The 23,294-nt window shown below is 37.5% G+C and overlaps 2 protein-coding genes across 3 annotated transcripts; both read right to left on the bottom strand.

Annotated features, from left to right (window-relative positions):
* Positions 1-7,416: 7,416 nt before the first annotated feature.
* LOC135630759 (transcription factor JAMYB-like) lies at positions 7,417-8,752 on the bottom strand. Its single transcript, XM_065137926.1, has 3 exons — positions 8,479-8,752; positions 8,258-8,387; positions 7,417-8,180 (listed from the first exon to the last, which is right to left on the bottom strand). Exons 1-3 carry the CDS (start codon positions 8,750-8,752, stop codon positions 7,610-7,612), a joined length of 975 nt encoding a protein of 324 aa, XP_064993998.1. The 3' UTR covers positions 7,417-7,609.
* A 6,357-nt stretch (positions 8,753-15,109) lies between these two features.
* On the bottom strand, positions 15,110-21,697 carry LOC135584641 (zinc finger CCCH domain-containing protein 3-like). 2 transcript variants are annotated; one of them, XM_065138699.1, is made up of 5 exons: positions 21,491-21,692; positions 21,296-21,369; positions 21,071-21,149; positions 16,422-16,493; positions 15,110-15,511 (listed from the first exon to the last, which is right to left on the bottom strand). In XM_065138699.1, exons 1-5 carry the CDS (start codon positions 21,618-21,620, stop codon positions 15,405-15,407), a joined length of 462 nt encoding a protein of 153 aa, XP_064994771.1. In that variant the 5' UTR covers positions 21,621-21,692; the 3' UTR covers positions 15,110-15,404. The 2 variants fall into 2 exon arrangements, with proteins under 2 accessions (XP_064994771.1, XP_064994772.1); XM_065138700.1 differs by lacking the exon at positions 16,422-16,493 and having other exon boundaries at positions 21,491-21,697.
* Between the last annotated feature and the right edge of the window lie 1,597 nt (positions 21,698-23,294).

Raw genomic sequence — 23,294 nt, 5'->3', positions numbered from 1 at the left:
GGAATGATATACTTTTTTGCTCTAATTTTGAAGTTATTGGGGCTTATAAATGCCCCACTCTTTCCTACATGAAAGTGCATGAAAAGTGAACACAAGTTTTGAGATTTTAAATTGTAAAAGTCTTGAAAAAGTGATAAGTGTCCTCCTCCTCCATCTTAAGATTTGTGATCATTCTAAGAGATGTGTGAGGCTTGTAAATATTGTCTCCTAAACCTGTGAAAAGGAGAAAGAGTTATAAGAGGGTACTTGGTTTTCGCCTATTGAAGGAAGACCATTAGTGAATGCTGGTAGCCTCGACGGAGAAAGAATTAGGAGTGGACATAGGTCACGACAACCGAACCACTATAAATTTAGTGTGCTCTCATCTTTGTTGTTTATCTTTATGTCTTACTTATTTTGTTGCTCACTCTACCTTGCACTTACTTTAAGTCAAGCATACTCGAGATTGGTATTCATCGAACGAGATTTTGTTGAACCGCTGAAAGTTTTCCTTAAGCACTAATTCACCCTCCTCTTAGTGCCAATTTCGATCCTAACATAATTGAGCTCATCCGAAGACGAGGAGCAAACCAATGAAGGTGAGGTGGCGAATTACACACTGATGGCTCTCAATGACGAGATAAATGACTCAATCAAATCTCATTTATCTTATGTTGAATTACTTAATGCTTTTAATGATTTATATGATGAATGTAAGCTAGTTGGTAAGAAATATAAGTTGTTAAAAATAGATTATGCTTCTCTTGCTAGTGAATTCAAAAAATTAAAAAATGAGTATGATAATTGCATGTTAACTCCTTGCACTAAGTGTGAAGAGTTAGATTCACTTAAGAAGGAAAATATTTTACTACAAGAAATATTAGAAAATTTTAAAATTGGTAATAAATCCTTAAACATGATTTTTACCAATAAGGATCATGTTCATAGAAAGGAAGGAATCGACTTTGTGAGTAGTAACACTCCACAAAAGTCAACTATATTTATTAAAGGGCCCACACTATATGTGCCCCCTAGAATTAAATATAATTTTTGTAGAAGATGTGGACATTATGCTTAAAAATATTTATTTAAAAATATAACTCACACAAATTAATTTGGGTTCTTAAAGGAACCATATATAACCCAACACCAATAGTCAAGATAGGTAGATCTATTCATGAGGGACCTAAAGTTAAATAGATACCTAGAAGAAAACTTCATTTCTTATAGATGTATTTGCAATCAAAAGCTAAGAGCAAGATATGGTATCTTGATAGTAGATACTCAAGGCACATGACCGAAGATCCAATACACTTCTCTAAGCTTACTAGCCAAGACGAAGGATATGTGACCTTCGGAGACAACAAGGGAAAAATTATTGGCAAAGGGATCATAGGTAACAAGTCAAACCTCTTGATTGAAGATATGTTATTAGTAAATGGTTTAAAATATATTCTACTAAGTATTAGACAATTGTATGATAAAGGATATATCATCAAATTTGAATCTAGTGCTTGCATAATATAAATATCATATAAAAATAGATCTATGATTGCCTTAAGAAATAATAATGTGTATCCTATTGATATTGATGATTTTTATGATAAAACGTGTTTTTCGATTTTAAACAATGATGCATGGCTTTGGCATAGGAGACTAAGTTATGCTAGCATTAAACTAATCTCATAAATTATAACAAAAGAACTCGTAAGAGGAATGCCTAGTATTAAATTTGTTAAAGATAAAATTTGTGATGCATGCCAACTAGGTAAACAAATAAAGAGTAGCTTTAAATCTAAAAATCAAATAAACACCTCTAGACCACTACAATTAATCCTTATGGATTTATTTGGATTAATTGATATCACAAGTCTAGGAGGTAATAAATACACTTTTATGATAGTTGATGATTATAGTAGATATACTTCTTAGCACATAACAGTGATTGCTTTAAATATTTTTTGAAATTTTATAAACTAGTTCAAAATAAAAAAGGTTTTATGATTTCCTCTATTCGAAGTGATTATGGTGGTAAATTTCAAAATCATGATTTTAAAAATTTTTATGATTTAAATGGATATAACCATAAAACCCTCAATAAAATGGAGTTATTGAGAGAAAAAAATAGGAGTTTACAAGAAATGACTAAAACTATGCTTAATGAACATAATCTACCCAAATATTTTTGGGCCGAAGCCAGACATGCTATGTTATGAACAAGGTTCTCATAAGATCATTACTCTCTAAAACTCTTTATGAATTATGGAATAATAAAAGAACCAACATTTCATATTTTAAAGTTTTTGGTTGTAAATATTTCATTTTAAATGAAAAATATGCCTTAGAAAATTTTGATACAAAATCCGATGAAGGTATATTTCTTAGATATTCCTCTATTTCTAAGGTTTATCATATTTTTAATAAAAAAACTTTAATTATTAAGGAATCTATTCATGTTGTTTTTATTGAGCTTCTTGAATTAAAAACTAATAATTTTGATAATGATTTTGATGCTTTAAATTTGAATGAAAACTCTCCGCCCCCAAACAACTTGGATGCATCTTCTTCCAAAGAATCATTACTAAAGGAATGGAAGTATGTAGAAGGAGCTAATCATTGGAGATACATCAAAAGGTGTTCAAACTCGTTCTTTTAAAAAATTTTATACGAATATGATATTTTTATCTTAAATTGAACCGAAATGCATTTACGAGGCTCTAAAAGATGAATCATGAATTTTTGTAATGCATGAGGAATTAAATCAATTTGAGAGAAATAATGTGTGGAAGCTTATTCTTAGACCTAATAACCATCTTATAATTGGCACTAAATATGTCTTTAGAAATAAGCAAGATGAACTTGGTATCGTGGATCAAAATAAGGCTAGATTAGTGACCAAAGATTTCAACCAAGAAGAAGGTATCAATTATGAAAAAACATTCACTCTTATGGCAAGATTAGAAGTCAAAAGGATACACTTTACCTATACTAGTTATGATAATTTTAAGTTATTTCAAATGGATGTTAAAAGCGATTTTCTTAATGACTTTATTTCCGAATAAGTTTATGTTGAACAACCAACCGGATTTGATAATGCTATTTTTTCGAATCATGTCTTTATGTTATTTAAGGCTCTCTATGAATTAAAACAAGCCCCAAGGGCTTGGTATGAGAGATTTAGTTCTTTTCTAATTAAGAATGATTTCTTGAAAGACAAGGTCGATACCACATTATTTATTAAATATTTTAAAAATAATTTTTTTATTGTTCAAATTTACGTTGATGATATTATTTTTGGTTCTACAAAAGAGTCTTTATGTGAATCTTTTACCAATAGTATGAGTCAAGAATTTGAAATTAGTTTAATAGGTAAATTAATTTTTTTTTTAGGATTACAAATTAAGCAATGAGTTTAATGGGTGAATGTAACCTTTGGAGTCAATTTAAGTATACTTTAGATCTATTAAAATGATTTAATATAGATAGTGCTAAAGCTATTAATACATCAATGAACACTTCTACAAAATTAAAAATGGACATTTATAGAGAATGTTTTGATAAAAAACTTATAAAGATATGATAGGTAATTTACTATAACTCGTAAGCAACTAAACCTGATATTATGTTTAATATTGGACTACATGTTAGACTTCAATATAATCTCAAACAATCTCATTTAAAAACTATTAAAAATATTTTTAGATACCTAAAAATAGCTCCGAATATACATGATCTTTCGAGCGAAAATGGCCTTTCACCCTAATAGACATGATTTTTTACCTAAACAAACATGAGTCTTTACTCCACGGGCACTCTCCAACATATAAATAAACATGATCTTTCGTATTCATTTCATGAGAAAAATAAATTTTATTCTAATGATAAAGTATAAAAATATCTAAAGTTCATTGTTCTTCAATTTTGAGCGTTGAAAGATGACTGTCACTGAACTGAGCACCAATGCAAGACAAATTTATCTTAAGCGAAAAGAATCCAACTCTTGCCTTGGCCAAATCCTTTTTAATCTAACCGAAGTTCTTCTTTCATATTAATCTTTTTCTTTAAATCAAATTATTTTGAATAAAAAAAATATAACTTGTTTCAACCGTCTCTTAACTTACCTTAAAATTAGGAAGACCTCATCCAGTAAGTACGTCGAATTATCATAGAAATTAAATTAATGTTGGATTGATGGAGTTGATGAGGAGGATAATGTTGTGCACATATCAATAATTTATTAGCATAAGTTATTTTTTCTCATCATGATCTAACTAAACACATCCATACAACACTTTTGAGATGAAATTTTGGCGGAAAAGTAAACATAGATGCTTCTTATGCAACATACATCGAAGTCCAACTTCTTTTCCAAGGGAAAGAAAAGGATCCATGTGACATGTGAACCACAAGAATTTGATTCCATAAAAAGCTCTTCTTTATCAGGCACTTCCATTGATTTGGACCTTTGCAGCAGCACAATACAATGCGTTCATGTCTTCTTCTACTACCTCAAAATACTTAGGCCTAATTCATCTAATGTTATAAATCAATATGATTCTCCTTCAATATCCAAAATGAGATTAAACTAGGATATCATATGTAATGAATGACATTAAAATTCAATTTTATTTTATTAAAATAAACGTGAGGTTATATCTAATGATCCACTCAAAAGAAAACACAAGTCTTGATCTAACCTCATAGCAGGAAACGTCTCAGCTTACGTGAGGAAATAAAGTGTTCTCGAGGGTCTCTGAAAGTTTTATCTTCTCACCAAAGGTCTTTTCCAAATGAAAGCAATGGGAAAGCAGAAAAAGAAGGGAGAAAAAAACAGTATTCTAACTTGCGTCAAACGTTTTGTGGACCTGATTCTCCTACAAGATAGGTTGTGAACTTTCCAGGCCGTGGAAGCTTGGATTGAAGTCATGGCCTCGGACGATTCAGCTGCAGAATGACCCAACATTACTATTCGGAAAAAGACCAGCCAGCCCGGTTAGTCCTGCTTGCTTTTGAAGGCACATACGACTTGGATCTATCACAGTGCATGTGGTTCCATTTCGAGGAGAAGAAAAAGACTTGGTAATGACAGTGAACTGCAGTGTCCTCCTCCTCGTGTTCAGTGGGTTCTTTACCATCACAACAATGAAGATTCTGATGTTATAGAGTCCACACAAGACTCGTAGATTGTACTTAAATTCACAGGATACGAAGACTGCGTTTTACAATAAGGCTACATCTTTAGATAACATCAAAACTTACTAATTACATCTTTATAATAAGAATGAACACAAGATTTATGGCATCAGGCTAAGATCCTTTAGATAACATCAACCAAACCATTACAAGCTTGTACTAATGTCTTCTTTTTTCTTTTTCTGTTTTATTCATATATATATACATACATATATATACATATATATATATATATATATATATATGAAAATATTTTTGCTATTTTAATCACATGATATTATAAAATCTAATCATGGCTAAGTCTTTTTAAAGAAATTATTGAATTAATTTTGATCAATTAGTACATGTTTCTTCTCCGTATAGAGATTTAACAAAAAGATCAATTGAATATACATCGAAGAACTCCTTTGGAGTAACATCGAACTAAGAAATCATAATTAGAAAATCGTTTAGGATTAACTAGAGAGTTAAATAAATATGTGATTAACGCCAGTAAATAACGAAAGAACGCACGAGGCTTTGACCAGAGAGGACCAAAACTTTGACCGACCCGCCGAGTGTTTGACCGGCACGTGACAGAAAGGGAAGACCCCGCGTCGCCTGAATCGCGGCCGCCAGCACGTCCTTTTCCCGTGGGTGCGAAAGCCGGTACGTGTCGCGCGGAAGACTCCCGGCAGCTGTTTTCTCACGTGAAGGTACGGCCTTCGCACGTGACATCCTGTGCCTTGGCGTACACGTCTTCCTCCGCCCCTCCGTGGCTGTCGGTTCATGGGAGTGCGCACGGCGACCGACATGGATCGAATCACCCATGAAAACATGTCAATGCCAAACTGGCCAATCGTGACCGTCGATTCAGAGATCACATCATCCTGATACTTTCCAGGGTCGATCGTGTCCCATCCGAGGATCGAAGGAAACGATAAGTCGATTACAGAGGTTTTCTATGAATAAATTCGTGTAAAATTTTAAAAATAGTATATTTTTCATTATTTAATTTCCTCTTAACATCCATATTCCCCCAATATTAAAATACTCCACACATGTCACCACCACTAATAATCCATTCAGAAAACTTCGGTTAGTCTAGTGATTAATATTAGTGTATTATGATTAAAGAAAGAAATAAAATATAAGTTATCTTTGATATTCTTAGTATTAATGAGTTTTTAAAAAGTATTAATGTAAATTAGAATTAACAGATATATATATATATATATATATATATATATATATATATATATATATATATATATATATATATATACATATGTCACATCTTGGCTAACTTGCATTAATTTTTCCCAATTAAAAGAATCATGAATCTAATCTTAATAAATTTAAAACAAAAGACCACATTAATGCTAAAAAAACTCTTTCTCACATTGCATTTACTGATCAAGATAATTAACTTGCTGAATAAATTAGCAACCAAATAAAAATTGAAATTAAATAAAGCTAGAATATTTAAACTCAATAATTTTTATACCGACTGAGAGCACTGAATAGTTTCCTTGCCAAAAGAGTTTAGCTCCCTAAACATGAAAGCAGGCCTTTTTAACTTTTAACTAGTTGAGAATGCATCTTTATTTAGAGAAAAAGAAATTGAACTTGAAAATTATTCCACTGTTTTCTAGTCCTTCCGGTTGTCTGATTGTTCAACATATTGCTAATATGAATCAGAAGCATATGAATGGAAAGGTACCATTTTTCCATTGCAAGTTGCAAGAAAGAATAAGCACATATGGTGGCCAACTATGATGAGAGAGTGCGATAGATGGAGACCTCCACTCATGAATGGTCTTCCAGAGGTAAAGCCAACGTTTGCTATTATAATCCACCACCTTGTAGAATATATTATCATAAACAATATAACGTTGCCCCCTTAGATAAGTGACAAAATTGAATCCATTTTTTGGCTTCTTAAACCATGGATAGTTTCGATTATATATATGTCCAGTTGTCAATCATAAGCACGCGCAGAATTAAATGATTTTAATGTAGATAATTATCAACTTAGGCCCCAGTGATAATAAGTAGTAAGAACATCCATGTTATTACTATTCTATTAAAGAGAAAATAATATATATTTATATATGTTATTACTCTTAAAACTTTTCATAAATGGCTTGTATTTATATTTTGCAGCCTTTACAAGAAAAAATGTTTTTGATTCTAAAACACGACCTCAATAATATTCTTTATGATTCATGAGCTTTAGTTTTCACAAGTATTGTCAGTAAGATCTTAACAGGTAGATTTCAGAATTCAATTATATGTTAATCCAAAGAATGAAAATTACAGCTCTAATGTACTTATAAAGGAGCAAAAAAAGAGATGGAAATTAAAATCAGAGGGAAAAGTGTGCTCTGTTTCCTCACAACTCCAAATCTGTGCTTTAAAGACTTTTCTTCTTTACAATCCTCCCTTCCTGCTGTTGTTACAACTGTTGCTGCAGCCAAATGTCTTCCACACTCCACAAGCTCTCTCCCCACGTGATCTGGTCCAACTCCGGGAACCCCAGGACGGTGTCACCGCCCGGGCTCGGCAGCGACTCCCACCAGCTTCCGGTGCATTCACCTGTCTGGATCACGTCACCGATGTTATCGTCACCTCCAGTCGTGCTGCCGAAGTAGCCGTCGGAGACCGGAGGCGGAGAGAACTGCACACCGCGCGAGTCCGAGGAGGAGGACGAGGACGCCGGCCCGGCCGTGCTCGAGTTCTGCGGGCTCCGTTTCACCCGGGCGAGCTCCGGGACCTGGTTTGGCTGCGGAGCGCAGGTCATCGGAAACGTGTCGTCCTCGTGCGGGGTGGACAGCACCTGGTTGCCGGAAGAAGCCCGGATTCTCTCGACGAGGCGAGGCATCCACAGGTAGCGCATGACGTCCTTGAACTGCTTGCTGTTGACGTCGCATTTGAGCTGCTTGGCGTGCTTCTGCACTCGAGTTCTCCAGTAGTTCTTGATCTCGTTGTCGGTCCTCCCGGGCAAGTACTGCGCGATCTTGGACCACCTGCAACAGCACCCACGGGCTAAATCGCGAGAGCACCTCAGGAGAAGAGAAGAAGGTTTTGGGGGGAGATTAGCTACCGGTTTCCCCATCGCGAGTGGAGTTCCAGGATGAGGAGTTGCTCTTCCGGGGTGATGTTGCCTCGCCGGACGTCAGGTCGAAGATAGTTGAGCCACCGGAGTCGACAGCTCTTTCCCGTTCGTCTGAGTCCTGTTTGATGACACGCAATGAAATCGAGAAGACATTAGCACAGTTGAGCTCAAAATACAGCAGTAGAAAGCCGACTCGGAGTGATCGATACCTGCGGAACGAGCCAGAGAATTCCATTGCCCTTCGCCATGAGCGGCAATATAGTTGATCAGAATAAGGTCCTCGTCCACAGTCCAAGGCCCTCTTCTCAGGTCCATCTCCTCTTCGCTTTGTGGTGTGGATTCATGGAACTCCATTGACTCCTGCAATCTCCTGTAGCTGTCTTCTAAAGGATCCAACCGTAGGGAAAGCGAGATGAGCGATTGTAGCCGGAGGAATCGAGAGTGAGAAAACTTGAGAGGTGGATTGGGATGGATTCGACTCATTTGGTGGCAGGGGTGAGCTTATATAGAGAAAGAGAGAGAGAGAGAGAGAGAGAGAGAGAGAGAGAGAGAGAGCGCGGGGAAAGAAACACACGTGATGTGAGTGAGCCGCAATTAGATTAGCTTAATCTCTTTAAAGCCCGAACTGATGGCTTTTGATACAAATCAAACAGCGTTGTGCACTTTGAACTTTGACCCCTCTCTCTCTCTCTCTCTCTCTCTCTCTCTCTTTTCCATGTGGCTTTTGTCTTGTACTCGTTCAGCTCCCGAGAGGGTGATCCGTGAACGTGTGTTAGAACAGTAGATCTGGGTTTGGTCTTACATTGTTACTGTGACAGTTCAGAGATATCAATAGTAAAATATGGATTTGCACACTTTGATATGAAAAAGATGTTGGATTTTAAGATCCCACGATGATAATATACAGTGGTGCCAAAAAGAAGCAAGCAAACTCTGTGTACATCATATTGGGGGCTGACACTGTTGAATGGATTAATGGATGCAGCGGTGCCAAAACGAGTGAGTTGGAAGTTTGACAATATGGTACTACATGTCACAAAGTGGTCAAGCAAGCTACTGAGGTTGGTGGGTGGACTCGGAGACCAGACATTAATGTCAACGTGCAATTGGATGCTTCATTACCAAACGTTGAAATCAACACATGAGTCATCGAGATCATTCGATCGAGGGACAAAAAAAAAAAAAAAAGAACAAGAAAAACAACATCCAATTTGACGAGGATATACTGAGATCATTCATTCATACATTCAATTCATTTTTTTTTTAATACATCCTAAACTTAGGAAATGCTGAGTTGCGAACATCAAGTTGAAGAATTTATAGAAGAAAAAGAGGGGTGCTCGGACCATATGGATCTGTATCCTAAATGTGATAAGAACTTGAGAGAGGTTAAGAAACCATGATCTTTCTCCGACAATTAACAGTACAGGTTTCATCAAAGCTTGTGAGATAGTGAGGACAAGGGGATGTGTTAATGCACGTACGTTAAGAATATATCATGATTAGTGTGAGAAGGAATAAGGGGATGAACCAAGTGTGTTTTGGCATTTTTGTAGGGCCATTGTTGTTTTGTCTAATGAAGGTGGAAGGTGATGAGGCTCGTCACACTTGTCTTATCTCTAAGCAGGGTTGGCAGGAAGACATTTCCTTCCACAAACAGGTAGAGGAGGGCGCCTGTGCCTTGGGGTCAAACATACACATAGCCATCACCTAAACCTACAAGGAAATCACACATTCTTCTGCTTCAGTTTACATGGCATCTTATTCTTTGATTTAGTTTAATTAGTAAGTGGGACATATGAGAATGGGGAAGATTGAAAAGAGTGTGATTAACTAAGCAAAATGGTTTGGGGCTGTACTGAACAGCATTTGTTAATGGTTATATCATATTAAATAATGTATATGAGCTTAAACACCTCCAATTCCTTCCACGTCTTCATGATGGACTACTATGGGAGTTTCCAAAACTCAAAATTTATTCTTCCAATAATTATCTTATTTTTTTAATTACCCATTATATATATATATATATATATATATATATATAGTGTTAAAAAGACAATGATTTTATTTTTTAAATAATTATTAATTTAATCTTTATTTATTTATTTTTTATTCAGACATAGAGCAACCAAATATATTGCAAACAAAAATGATCAATAGATGAGATCAAATTTGATCGTGGGCATAATACGCTGATTTGATCGAGTAGTATTAAGGACAAGACGAATGCGCTTGAGTTAGATTGAATTCAAAATAATAAAAATATGAGAAAAAATTTCTCTCATTCAAAATAGAAAGGATATCTATTTTGCTCCTATAATTATATTGGGTTAGGAAAGATTTATCGTATTTGATTTATGAATATTGTATTTAAATATTATGATATCCCCTTAAAGATACTGTTACATTTACCTGGAAAGAATAAACGACACTCTTGTAATCATTTTTTTAATGCCAATACAATAGACACAATATTCCATGGGCAAGTTGATGAACAAAATATCATGATGCTTGGGAGTCCTTATGATTAGGATTAGCATAAACAAAAGCTATTGTAGGCGTGCCTACATGTCCTATTATGAAAGCCAAGTGTTATGTGCGACTAACAAAAGCTAAGATCGATCTCTCTCTCTCTCTCTCTCTCTCTCTCTCTCTTTCTCTTTCTTTCTCTCTTTCTCTAGAAACAGCAACTGAAGCATGTGATCCACACAAGGCAATGGGGGACACCATCAAGGAGACAAAGTGTACGTAAAGTATGTGAGTTAATTATTTAGTTATATAGATTAATGGAACAGATGGTATGAAAGGTTTGATGCCAACACTGCGACGCAGAAAAGACAAGTACTTCCTCTTGTGATGTCAAGAAATGGAACAAACAAACAGTACCAACACTAAAATAATGTGATGAAGATAAGCTTGATAATACAACAACTACTACTACTACAAACTATGATGTTTGGTAATAAAATAGAATGAAAGAATCATTACCATTGTGGCCTAAGATGCTTGGAACCTAGAAAAACTATGTATCACCAGTGTTTCCATTCTCTAAGATACATGACATAAAATTCTCTAATTATTCCTGCTAAGAGAATGCGCATCTGATTGGTTGACAGTCTGAATCATGTCAAGAGTAGATGATCATAATGTTTGGCCACATCATCAAAGCAAACATTAGCTTTGCTTTCTACTTTAAGCATACTTTGGCAGCACTAAAAGCTTGAGAAACCAATAGGATGGGACATCTTCCTTGAGTTCTTCCTTACTGGACAAAAGAATGAGCTAAAGAGAACTCAGTGTGACACTGCAAAACCTCCTCCACCGGGATCAATTCCATCACAAGTGTAGCCATTCTAGAAGAGCAACTTGCACCTTTGTTGCACTCTCCAAAGGGAACCAGTGGCCAAAAAGCCAAACAAGGCATCAAAAAGAGAAGAACATAGCATTTACCAGTATATCAAGCACTATGGAACAAATTATACTTTTCCGTTGGTACAAGTGGCATGAAGCATGAGAAGAAGTAAACAACGAGCTTTGTGACGGTGAGTAGGCCGAGAAAAGAGATGCCATTCTTGATTGCTGCTGCAACTATTTGTCTGTTTTTGAGTGTGTGAAGCGTCTTTGACCAAAACATCTTTATCCTTTGTGTCAATGGTAGTTCTTTAGATTTGGTTTTCTTGTGTTTAATCTTTTGACCCCGTCAGATGCATGCATATGGTAATGCACTAATCGATTGGCAATTAGGTCCCACTTCGGACCAAAACTCCCTCATCAATGATGATGAGGATTGTTAGATCCAAACCCAACAATGATGGGGTTCAAGTGACTTGTTTGACTACAACACATTTGGATTCAAAGCCATATATATATATATATATATATATATATATATATATATATATATAGAGAGAGAGAGAGAGAGAGAGAGAGAGATGAAATTTAACTAAAATAACACATTCATGCGAACTAAATTGCATTGTAGTGATATGGGTATTGTTAGGGTTGGTAAGTTTCATTTCCTGATTAGTTTCTAATTAATTGATGTATTATGATTATGATTAGAAATTCAAATTTGAAAAATATCTTTAGTAAATCAGAATTTATTCTTATAAATATCTTATGTATTTATATGTTTTGATACGTATAAAATATATGGATGAATCTAAAGAAAAATGATGAGAAAAATACTTGAAAGTTTCTATGAGAGGATATAAAAGGGGTTATGTACTTATGTTGGGTTAAACCAATACTAAAGCACTTATAATTGATCTCATATGAATAACTTAATTTTTTTCTGAGGACATAAGCAAAAAGTGTCAAATTACATTAATGATACATCAACTTTCTGAATTAGTCATTGATTATTGAGATATGTGATAGTCTTAAAGTCTTCTCCCCAACAAATATGATATATATTAAGGAAGACTCAAACATTATGAAAGATGTAAAAATTTGTGTTATTAAATCGACCATAAGACGCATTACATTTCAGAGTGGAAGCATATTTGAAAGCATTATTGGATGAAGTAGCCACATTTGCCTCCTGACTTCATCAAAGTCCCCCACCTATTTGATCTCATGTCCAATGATCATGAGCTCCCCTTAGGTCATAAGAAAGAATTCGCAGTGAAGATATCAATATAACAAAAAATAATTAATTAAAGACCAACAAAAAAATCTTCACTACTAAATATTTTGCAATGAAATAATAATCCATCAGAGGTGTTATCCATAAAAAAAAAAAAACTATAATTGGTGACAAATTATATATTGTTGGTCAGCTTGTTCAAATTTCATGATTTGTGACAGCTTTGTTGATGATGACATGATGCATTTGTGAATTCGAAAGATTCAATGATGATATTTTCATGACAAATTTTTTTAGTGATTTGACGAATGATAATGTTGTTTAAGCATGTCTTCCAAGGTTGGGATTCAAACACCAGTAATGTTGGCAAGCCATGAACGTAGCACATCCTCAACCCTCCAAATTATTGCGATAAACAATTGAAAAGGGGGAAACAAAAGATCGAAGAAGAGACACGTTGTGCTTCATTGTGTTACCTCCTCCTGTCTTTGCTTAGTAGAACAGAAAAGCTATACTCTCGATGCCTTTTCGTATGTCTACAGCCCCATTCATATTGCTTTTGCTAAAGGAGAGCACTTGTCTCATCAACCATTAGGAGAGGCTTATGATGAGCTTACTAGTTTAATGATGCAACCCATTCTCCTTCTTCCCAAACGTGAAAGGAAGAGCAGCTATCCTTCTCATACCCCACCAAGCACTCGTTATCCACAAACATTACTCGATCGATTCGTCTTCATCTTTGCCTTATGAGGACCTCAACATCCCATGTGACAGTAAAAGCTGCATGAGAATGACATCCAACTACCTTCTTCTTCTTCTTCTTCTTCACATCTGAATAGAGAAGGCCAACACGTACTCGCCACCGTCATACTGTGTATCTTTTGAATCTCTACACGTATTCGCCTTGAAGACGAGGACTAAGAAGCGCAAACATGAGCTTTAGTGGAGGCCAAAAGGCGAAGATGGCGATGTGTTGTATGGAATTCAAAAAGTTAGCTTATTTAGTAGAAACTGAGGATGGAAACTTGGTGGAATTGAGTTCTCAGGTTGTCAAGAGAACAAGTGTTTCGAATCTTCAAACCCTAGAAATGATCGACTGCTGCAGATTAGGGTCGACAACCCCCCCCCCCCCCCCCCCCCCAGTTTCAGAGAATAATATTTGGCATAGAGCACTCGCCGTGATGGATGGCTGTGGCAGATATATAGTGCAAGAATACCTACCATGCATCAACAATTCGCTAATGTCAAGGCCATCCTCGTTAGATCTTCGTATACGAACTAGATGTCAGAGTTGCGATGCTACGAAGAATATAGATGTTTCAGATTGGTAAGACACACCGGCTTATCGTCGGAGAGAAACATAGAGACATAAAGCAGATGTAGCTTGGTTGGAACCTATGTTGTTGTCAGTCACATTTGCTTTTTGTGTGTAACGTGTGTGGTGAGTTCTGATTGAAGAAGCCTTGAAATCTACAAGTGGTAGGTAGAAAGCTCTCCAAAGGAGAAAGACTGTCCAAGGGTGAAGAGTGTGAGGATGAGAAGTAAAAGAATCTAGATGTGCATTATTGTTGAGTAGGAGCAGCAAAAGGATGCATGAAAGATAGCAGAGAAGTGCAGTGGTAGGGAATCGATACCGTTGTACCACTAATCCTCTCTCCTCTCCTCTGCAATGCTAATAATGCCAGTTCTTGAACTAATCCTTGTGTGGCCATTCAAAAAGCTCAAGTTGGTCTCTTAATGCTATTGGAGATGATTGGATACATTAAGGCTCCTTTTAGATTGCTGCTCACCTTGCATTTCAACACGACAAATATTAAACAATAACAAAAAAAAAAATACAGAAATGTAAATGATCAAATCTCTGTGAATTCAAAATTAAATGGCCATCTAAAAAGGAACACTATGTTTGTTGAAGCATCTAACGTTGTTTAGAATCAACAGCATCTGTCGAATATACAGTATATTTAAATTTAGACATGTTTTATAAAAAGAAAAAAGAGAACATTAAATATTTTATATAGTTATGATTTCTATTTATATCAAAATCTTCTCACTAGCAATATATTATCAAAACATTTTATATAGTGACCATTTTTTCTTCAAAATGGCTCTATATTGAATTAAGTGTTTTACTTAAAAAATAGCTTTTTTTTCTTTTAATGTACCAACCGATAATCATTTTTAAAAATCTAAAAGTGTAAGTTGATGACCACCATCAATTATTAATAAAAAAAGGAGACCAAGAAAAAGAAAGAAAAGACACAACCAAGAAGGTTAATCAAGAACAGATAATAAAGTACGGCCATCACCAGCTACAGCTACAGGACTCCACCACTCGATTACCAGAGACACACCACGTCTTTTTGGATCAGAACCAACCTAAAGTTGGATAATACATTCAAAGTCCAGTATATCATGACAGTTCATGTATATGCTCAAGAACTTCTTACTGTGAGCATGTGACCGGAAGTGCCTTGGTAATGTTGTTATGTGTATACAACAGCATCACAGCAAAACATGATTGGTTAGAAATGTCAGCAAGATTTATCCCCATTCCAGAAATAGAAATGGTGGGTAACCACCTTCTGGAGGAGGTCGCAATGATGGAGGCAAGTTGCCCCATGAAATTCCTCCCTGATTAATGATATTTCCTGTAAGCAACAAAAAAGATGATACGTCAGATGATTGCCTGTCTGATTAACATGTTATATACATGATGACACAAGAAGCGAAAAGAACAAGTATTAGTGGCTGTACTCATAATTATTTTAACCATTTTAAGGTGTCAGACAATCTAGAAACTTGAGAACCGATGGAAAAGACACGAGCAACAAAGTGGAAAGCAGAAACTCAAGAAGAAAGCTAATATATTAACATCATGTACATTGTGATTCAAGGAATAAATCAAGACTCCTTGTGCTTCCTATTTAATCGAGTACATTGAACATCATGCATCAGAACAATGTTCGTTTCCAACCAAGAAGAATCCAGTATAGCAGCACTAGTAGCATGAGAAGTGGACAACTATTAAAACCAAGTGAACTCCAAATATGTAGAGCTGTAACATAAAAATAAATAGTGAAGCATTTTAGTCGGAGCTGTACTCATAATTATTTTATCTATTTGAAGGTATCAGACAATCTAGATACTTGAGAACCGATGGAAAAGACATAAGCAACAAAGCAGAAGGCAGAAACTCAAGGAAAAAGCTAATATAGTAACATCAAGTACATTGTGATTCAAGGAATAAATCAAGACTCATATGTCTCCTATTTAATCGAGTGCATTGAACGTCATGCATCAGAACAATGTTCTTTTCCAACCAAGAAGAATCCAGTGTAGCAGCACTAGTAGCATGAGAAGTGGTCAACTATTAAAACCAAGTGGACTCCAGAAATGCGACACTCATCTCTAAATGAAAAATATGTAGAGCTGTAACATAAAAATAAATAGTGAAGCATTTTAATCATAATTTCCAGAATGGTTACTCAACGTAACATTGATGGGTGTGAAGCTATACCCATATAACTTATATATGGATGTAAAGCTAAGTAAACTTACCTGACATGCTGTCCCCTGGTAGATTGCTAGCCAAGCTATTTTGGATTTGTATCGCCTCCATGTACTTCATACCTGCATATTAGAAGCCAGCAATTTCAGGAGGGTTGAGCACAGAAGCTTTCCCAAGTTCTCTCTACCGTATTGTCACGGACAAACTTCGAAACAGGGTGTTTAATGTAATGCTTATGTATGTCCATGTCTTTTGGCATGTTCATGCCTTGTACAACATGTAGAGGGGCGGCCGAAGGCATAATAGTCCCATTTTAGTTGGGTGGTGGCCTCTTTAGGCTTGTAAATAAAGGTTATGTCATGTGGACACGTGCGAGAGATTTTCGGTCTGTAATGGACCATTTTACCCTTTATTGTGCCACTGTTCAGAGCTTGTAAAGTCTGTTTGTATTTTGCATTGTCTATAAAGTGTTTTTCGGACATGTCTGCTTGTGGATCCCGATTGAGGCGTTCTTTTTAACCCGTTCTCTCTTTGGTTGGTCCTAAGGGACAATGGGAGGCTTCGGGGAGGCTGACCTTTGCGGACGGACGCGCGAGGGTGCCGCACGACTTAGGCAAAACCAGCTAAGTCCGTGTCATATGGTATCAAAGCGGGACAAGCACTCATAGAAACACTTGACATGCAAACGTGGGGGACCTAGCGGGGCTGTGTTGAGGGCGGTCAGCACACGCGCGACCGTTTGAGGGAAAACGGGCATGGAGACGTAGGGAAAAGAGTCGCTCAGAGGAGCGGGCATCTGAGATTGGCATTCAGAGGAATGGCCAACCCTTCGCGCAAGAGGCACCACGAGAACAGGCAAGCTTGGAAGAATTTGGAGCGCACAAAGGTTGGGATGGCTGAGTTTGAGCTACGGCTCAACGTTGACAACTATACTTGATGGTGCTCTAGGCAAGCGAGGCGCTTGGCAAGAATGAGACCATGCAAGGTGGAATGAGTTGCTCAACGACCAAAAGAGTTATGCAAAGCTCACAGAGGTGAGGGGAATTGCTAATTCGAAGAATTTGGTACTCATGCATGGGCTTGTATGCGGACGACGGAATGTTCGTGGCCATCCCAAGGCGACCGAAACTCGGCGCCATTGAGCATTGAAACTTTCTCTTCGGCATGTGAAGGATACGTCCGTCGGAGGCTAAAGTGTGCAACGAGTTCAGCATGTTGCTAGGCCTTGAGGGGTGCAGCGGGGGCTGTATTGACATGGAGTCGCAATCTAGCAAGTGCGTTTGCAGGAGGCAGAATAGTGCACAGTTTGTTCAGCGGATCGGAGTAGTCCAAGGGGATGGTGGTCTCTGAAACGAAGAGAGGTGTTGCTCCAATGGGACAGCTATCCAGGAGGGATAAGTCCCGGCTCTCCAGAGGGAGAATCATGTGAGACGGACCTCACATGTTGAGGAGTACCCCAACAAACAACAATTCCACGAAGCTCGATGGACTGAGCAAGCGACGAGGAGTCGTCGTATGATCTCGTTTGAGAGAATGCATTGGTGGATGCATTGCGAGATCAAGTGGGGGAGCGACCCAAAGCAACTTAAATGAAGGCACACTTGGAGTCGATGTGGAGATCGGACTCAAGGGAGGGCTGGCCCGTGGAATGGTGGGCGCGAGGACCACCATCGACTCAATGCAAAAACGAGGAGCGGAGCAACTTGGGTGTAACTTGGCGAAGTACTCAAGCCGCATAAAGGGAACCAGCATAGAAGTTGGAACGTGGAGCAGAGGCACAGTGCTTTCCTTAGATAGAGGTCAAGGACATGAACTCTTGCAGAGGCAATAGTAGGATCATGTTGTTCCATGGGCCCTTCATTCTGACGGAGCGGACTCATCTTGCATGGTGCCAAAGACGAAGGGAGCTTCGGGGCACATGCACCTTATCTCGGAGAAGCATTTGATGGAGGAACTAAGGCGACTCAATTTGCGGAACCTTTGCCTTCTCAACTCTTAAGAGAATGGGCGAAACCGAGTACCCCAGTTCTCTTATTTATCTAGTAGAGGAGCTCTGCACAAGTTCAAAAACCCTTCGAGGATAATGGAAGACAATAGTTGTCAAATCCTCACCAACGGTGATCAGTGCTACTGAGAGTAGATTGTCCACTTCATTTCCCAACGAAATGTCAATCGAAAGCGGAAGTGATGCGAACCTACTTGGATGTGACAACTAATTGAAAGAAGAGTTAATGGGCAGATTTTGTGGAGGAAGGACCCAAAACTTCAGAAGTTTGCGAGGCGATGCTCGTTAAAGCTCCAACAAGCACCCACCCAGTTCAAGCAGCATGTGAAAATTTTGAGAAACTAGCGTAGTAAGAATGGTCTTTTCCTTCATTTGGTGGATCCGCAGGAATCAACGAGGATCAACACAACTCAGCCAACCCCACACCAGAGTCAGAGTCATTGGCGAGTTGAAGCAGCATGACGGATCAAAGGTTCGACTACTCAAAAACAGCAGCAGAGAGCAGCTGGGAGCCAGGAGGCGCATTGCAGCTGGAGCAGAAGATCGAAGACTCAGCAAAGGCGAAGAGTTGCAGTGTTCACAAAGGCTTCGACGAGGACGTCGAAGGGATAAGTGGGGGAGAATGTCACGGACAAACTTCGAAACAGGGTGTTTGATGTAATGCTTATGTATGTTCGTGTCTTTTGGCATGTTCATGCCTTGTACAACATGTAGAGGGGCGGCCGAAGGCATAATAGTCCCATTTTAGTTGGGTGGTGGCCTCTTTAGGCTTGTAAATAAAGGTTGTGTCATGTGGACACGTGCGAGAGATTTTCGGTCTGTAATGGACCATTTTACCCTTTGTTGTGCCACTGTTCAGAGCTTGTAAAGTCTGTTTGTCTATAAAGTGTTTTTCGGACATGTCTGCTTGTGGATCCCGATTGAGGCGTTCTTTTTAACCCGTTCTCTCTTTGGTTGGTCCTAAGGGACAATGGGAGGCTTCAGGGAGGCTGACCTTTGCGGACGGACGCGCGAGGGTGCCGCACGACTTAGGCAAAACCAGCTAAGTCCGTGTCAGTATGCTAAGTGCAGACATTTTTTCCAAACAAAACTATTTAGTTATTGACGAAGCTCGCAATTTGCTCAACAACAGAATCCACCAAACTTGAGATATTACGATTTATATAGATCATGATGCAGACACATAATGGACCTGGAGACATCAGGCTTTCTGATTGTTCATCTGTGCACCATACAAACCTAATAACAAGTACTATTTCTTTACAGCAAAGCAACGACGAAACTAGATGATTGTAGCAAGAAACTAAAATAAAGAAACCAAAATTTGTCTACACTTGATGCAACAAGTAGCCTCAAAACAGTTTCCAGATGTTCTGAATGTAAACAACTGATTGTCATGGCTTGCTTCAACAACCATCCACAACATATGGAGGATCAAACGTCATGACTTTGACTTGGCAATGATAAGGAGATACTCTGGGAGAGAGGTATTATTTCAGAAATTTTTGCAATTTGTAGAGTTCTCTTGCCTTATATTTCCTTGAGGTTTAAGGAATAGCTTGACCAACAAGAAGGATATGGTCACTTGTGCCCCCAGGCTTTCCCGCCTATGGTAGATCCAAAGAGAGATTAAGAGCAGAGAATTCTCCATACCAACCCTAGTTCCCTTGCATCAATCATCCTCAACCTCGATTAAGGTTAGTCACACTTTCTTTCTCCTTGCCCACATAATGTCTCTCTTCCTTTAATAATTTCAGCTATATCTGAGAATTAAATAACACTGTGAAGAGTAGGACAATGTAAATAATGATTGATGATTTTCATCTGGAACTAGGAGGGCCTAATAGTTTGCAGGAAGTTCTTCATTCCTTCTAATTTGGTCAATGTATTGGACTCTGTCTGTCATGACCAAAAAATTACATAAGGACTTCAATAAACATATTTCATCCCAAGTCATTGCATCCTTCATCCTCCTAAGTTCTATGAATGGAATTGTTTCATGATAATAGCCCAGAACTCATTCACTTGCAAAAGGAATGCTAGGTGGATCATGTTCCAAATGTTTGGATTTCTTCAGTAAATAGTTTCACAAACACATTAGGTGGAAGAAAAAGTGAGTGAAGAACTAGGCTCAACAAAGAGGAAGGTTTGGGGACGGGATTATCAGTCAATTTTAAAAAGGCTCTTTTACAGCTAATGTGAATGAAGAAACTAAAATATAGTCATAGAAACAATTGATAAATAAAAGAAATTATATCTCACTTCACCTTATGAGAACCTAGACACTGGCGTACCACATTTTATCTCGATCAAACTCCAAACTCCATGCATATTCAAGTAATTAGATGGGACATACATCCTTTATGCATCTAATCTAAAAAAATTAAAAATTAGCCTCTCTCAAGAAGCCATTACTTCAGGTGGTGATGAACTGGAGTCAAACCAATATAGCGATGATAGGAGGAATAGTCATTTGGCAGAAAATATTTGAACCAATATGATAGGTTTCTACCGAATTAAAAGTTGGTATTTCTTGTTCTACATCAAATCTCTTTATAAAAATTAGCAAGTTTGCATAAGTACATACACCCATAACCCTCTAAGCTTCCATCATTATGGCATCACATCCATAAAAGAATAAGGAAAAAAGAAAAGAAATTGGTTCTGCTTCCTAGATTTGTATCAGCAACTCACCAGTCACAGCAGGTGTAGGGTTTAGCACATCCTGCTTTGGATGAAAATACTTGCATGTATCCCCATACTTGCAAACCCCCTACTAAAAAAGTAAGATTAGGGATTGGCGGATCATATCACGAAAACCAACAAACAGAATCTCGAATTCCGCAGTTCCCCTACCAATTGGTACTCCAAATCCATCATACTCTCTCAATATCAATCTAAGATGGGGAAGGATTTTACCGTGCGCACAAAATGATGGCAGACGCCTTTGGCCAGGCTTCCATAAGGTTGGAAAAGAGGTGCTCCATGCGGTTCTGCGTGGCGTGGAGAGGAAGAGATCTTAAGATGTTCGATGGAATGCTTCAAAGAGGGCAAAAGGAAATATCGGCAGACAAAGTGCCAGAATATACGAGTAGAGAGAGAGAGAGAAGATACCTTTGAAAGAGTCGTACCATAGGGCGCGGGCGCGGTGGTGGTGCAGACCCTGCAAGTGGCGCTTGCGGGCGGCCGGGGTGTCCTGGAACTGCTTGTCGCAGTAGTCGCAGTAGTACTTCCCCAGCGGCATTTGTTGATAACGTAGCTATTACTGCCCTTTTCCTTCCGGATTCGCTCTTCCTCGCTCGCTCTCTCTCTCTCTAAGCGACATTATTAGATGTTTTTACATATCTACCCTTTTTCAAATCTCCGAAATTACTTAAATATTTTTGGACGATTTTTCGAAAAGAAAATATCATCTGACAAAACCCAACACGGTGTTGCTGTCCTGATACTCTATGGATCGGCCTAATTTCTATTTATACGAGTTATACTATCAATTGCATTATTTTTTCACAGACTTATCAATCTTAATGATATTTTCTTTAAGACATTAATAGTCATTATATATATATAAAGAGCGTTGTAAACATGTTTAATTTTTACGATAGGGGTTATTTCCACTTTTCTACCTCTTCGATGTGGTCTGGATTGCTACGAAAACAAAAAGTAGAGTTCGATTATGTTGAGAAAGACTTAACCGAAGAATTAATTCAATAGCAAACCTTACTTACCCAAAGGAAGAAGAAAGACACATCTTTTTCACATAATCCTGATTCAACTTCTTTGTTTGATAAGAATTGATCCGACGTTTGTCGTAGCTATAAGAGGAAGATGACAGCTGCCCCTTAGGTTGAACATCATATCTCTTTCTAATGATCAACTAGTGGTTCCTGAAATTTTGATTTTTTTTTGTTATTTTATTTTCTAAGAAAAGGTGTGTGTGAGAGGCAGAACGAAGTCACCTCTAAGGTTTTCATAGTATAAATGGATTCACTATGAAGTCCGTGTATCAAATATTGAACATGCATTTCATCAATTTCAAACTATCAATCCACTCTCATTCAAGCATCAAGCTTCTGGCGACGAGAGAAGTTCCTTTCGAAGGAAAACAGATGAATAAGTTGGTTTGCTAACACAATTTCTAGGGGAGAATCATCGTTGCGCATGACTTTCAAAAAGTTTTTCAATCCTAAGGATAGATTTAAATATGGTCGATAGATGAGATAATTTATTAGACCATGGATGGCAGCACATAAAATTTGTTCGTAGACCTTCGGATAAGATATAGTCTTGTTGAATCTCGAATTTTAATGATAAAAATAATTGATAAATTTATGAACTAATAATCATTTAAGATAAGTGACATTGGAGAAATTTCGATCATAGACTTAAACTATTGAAAGTGAAATCGTTGAAATAGGAGACTCAGATGTTAGACCGGAGAGCATCATGTCAGAGATTGGACGTCAAGATTGGTCAACGTGTCAAATGATGGACTTCGTACCATCAATTCGGGCATCGAACTGGAAGGATCAAGTATTGCGCCAAGAAGATTGGATGTTGTGGAAGGTCAATATGCCGATGGATTGGGCAATACGTCAAAGAAAAGGATAATATGCCGGAGGTTTAGATGAAGTATCGGATGAACAGATGATATGCCGGATAACGTGTTGAAGGCTTCATGATTGTAATTAGAGTTGTTAAGTCTTGATCGAAATCGTTTAGAGTCTAATTGAGTTGATTTTGGGGCATAACCATGCCAACTTAATTAGGAGTATATTGGACCTATTAGAGGACTAAGTTAGTGACTTGGGGTTGGGCTGGACGGTGATACTGCTAGGCCCAAGTGATGGTATCACCTAAAAGCTAGAAAACACGAATTGTACTTTTTCAAAAATCTCGATAATAGTACCACCTAAGT

This window comes from Musa acuminata, chromosome BXJ3-2 (assembly GCF_036884655.1).
Source record: "Musa acuminata AAA Group cultivar baxijiao chromosome BXJ3-2, Cavendish_Baxijiao_AAA, whole genome shotgun sequence".
Classification (NCBI taxonomy): Eukaryota; Viridiplantae; Streptophyta; class Magnoliopsida; order Zingiberales; family Musaceae; genus Musa; species Musa acuminata.
This window is presented reverse-complemented; position numbering and strand designations above follow the sequence as displayed.

Bases quoted from the DNA above. Each gene is read 5' to 3' on its own strand.
- LOC135630759 (XM_065137926.1), bottom strand. From the start codon at position 8,752: ATGAGTCGAATCCATCCCAATCCACCTCTCAAGTTTTCTCACTCTCGA. The intron at 8,388-8,478 runs GTATCGATCACT...GTCATCAAACAG, and splicing joins TTCTCTGGCTCGTTCCGCAG to GACTCAGACGAACGGGAAAG. The intron at 8,181-8,257 runs GTAGCTAATCTC...GTGCTGTTGCAG, and splicing joins CACTCGCGATGGGGAAACCG to GTGGTCCAAGATCGCGCAGT.
- LOC135584641 (XM_065138699.1), bottom strand. From the start codon at position 21,620: ATGCCGCTGGGGAAGTACTACTGCGACTACTGCGACAAGCAGTTCCAG. The intron at 21,150-21,295 runs GTAAAATCCTTC...CTTTTTTAGTAG, and splicing joins GCCATCATTTTGTGCGCACG to GGGGTTTGCAAGTATGGGGA. The intron at 15,512-16,421 runs GTAAGTTTACTT...TGTTGCTTACAG, and splicing joins ACCAGGGGACAGCATGTCAG to GAAATATCATTAATCAGGGA.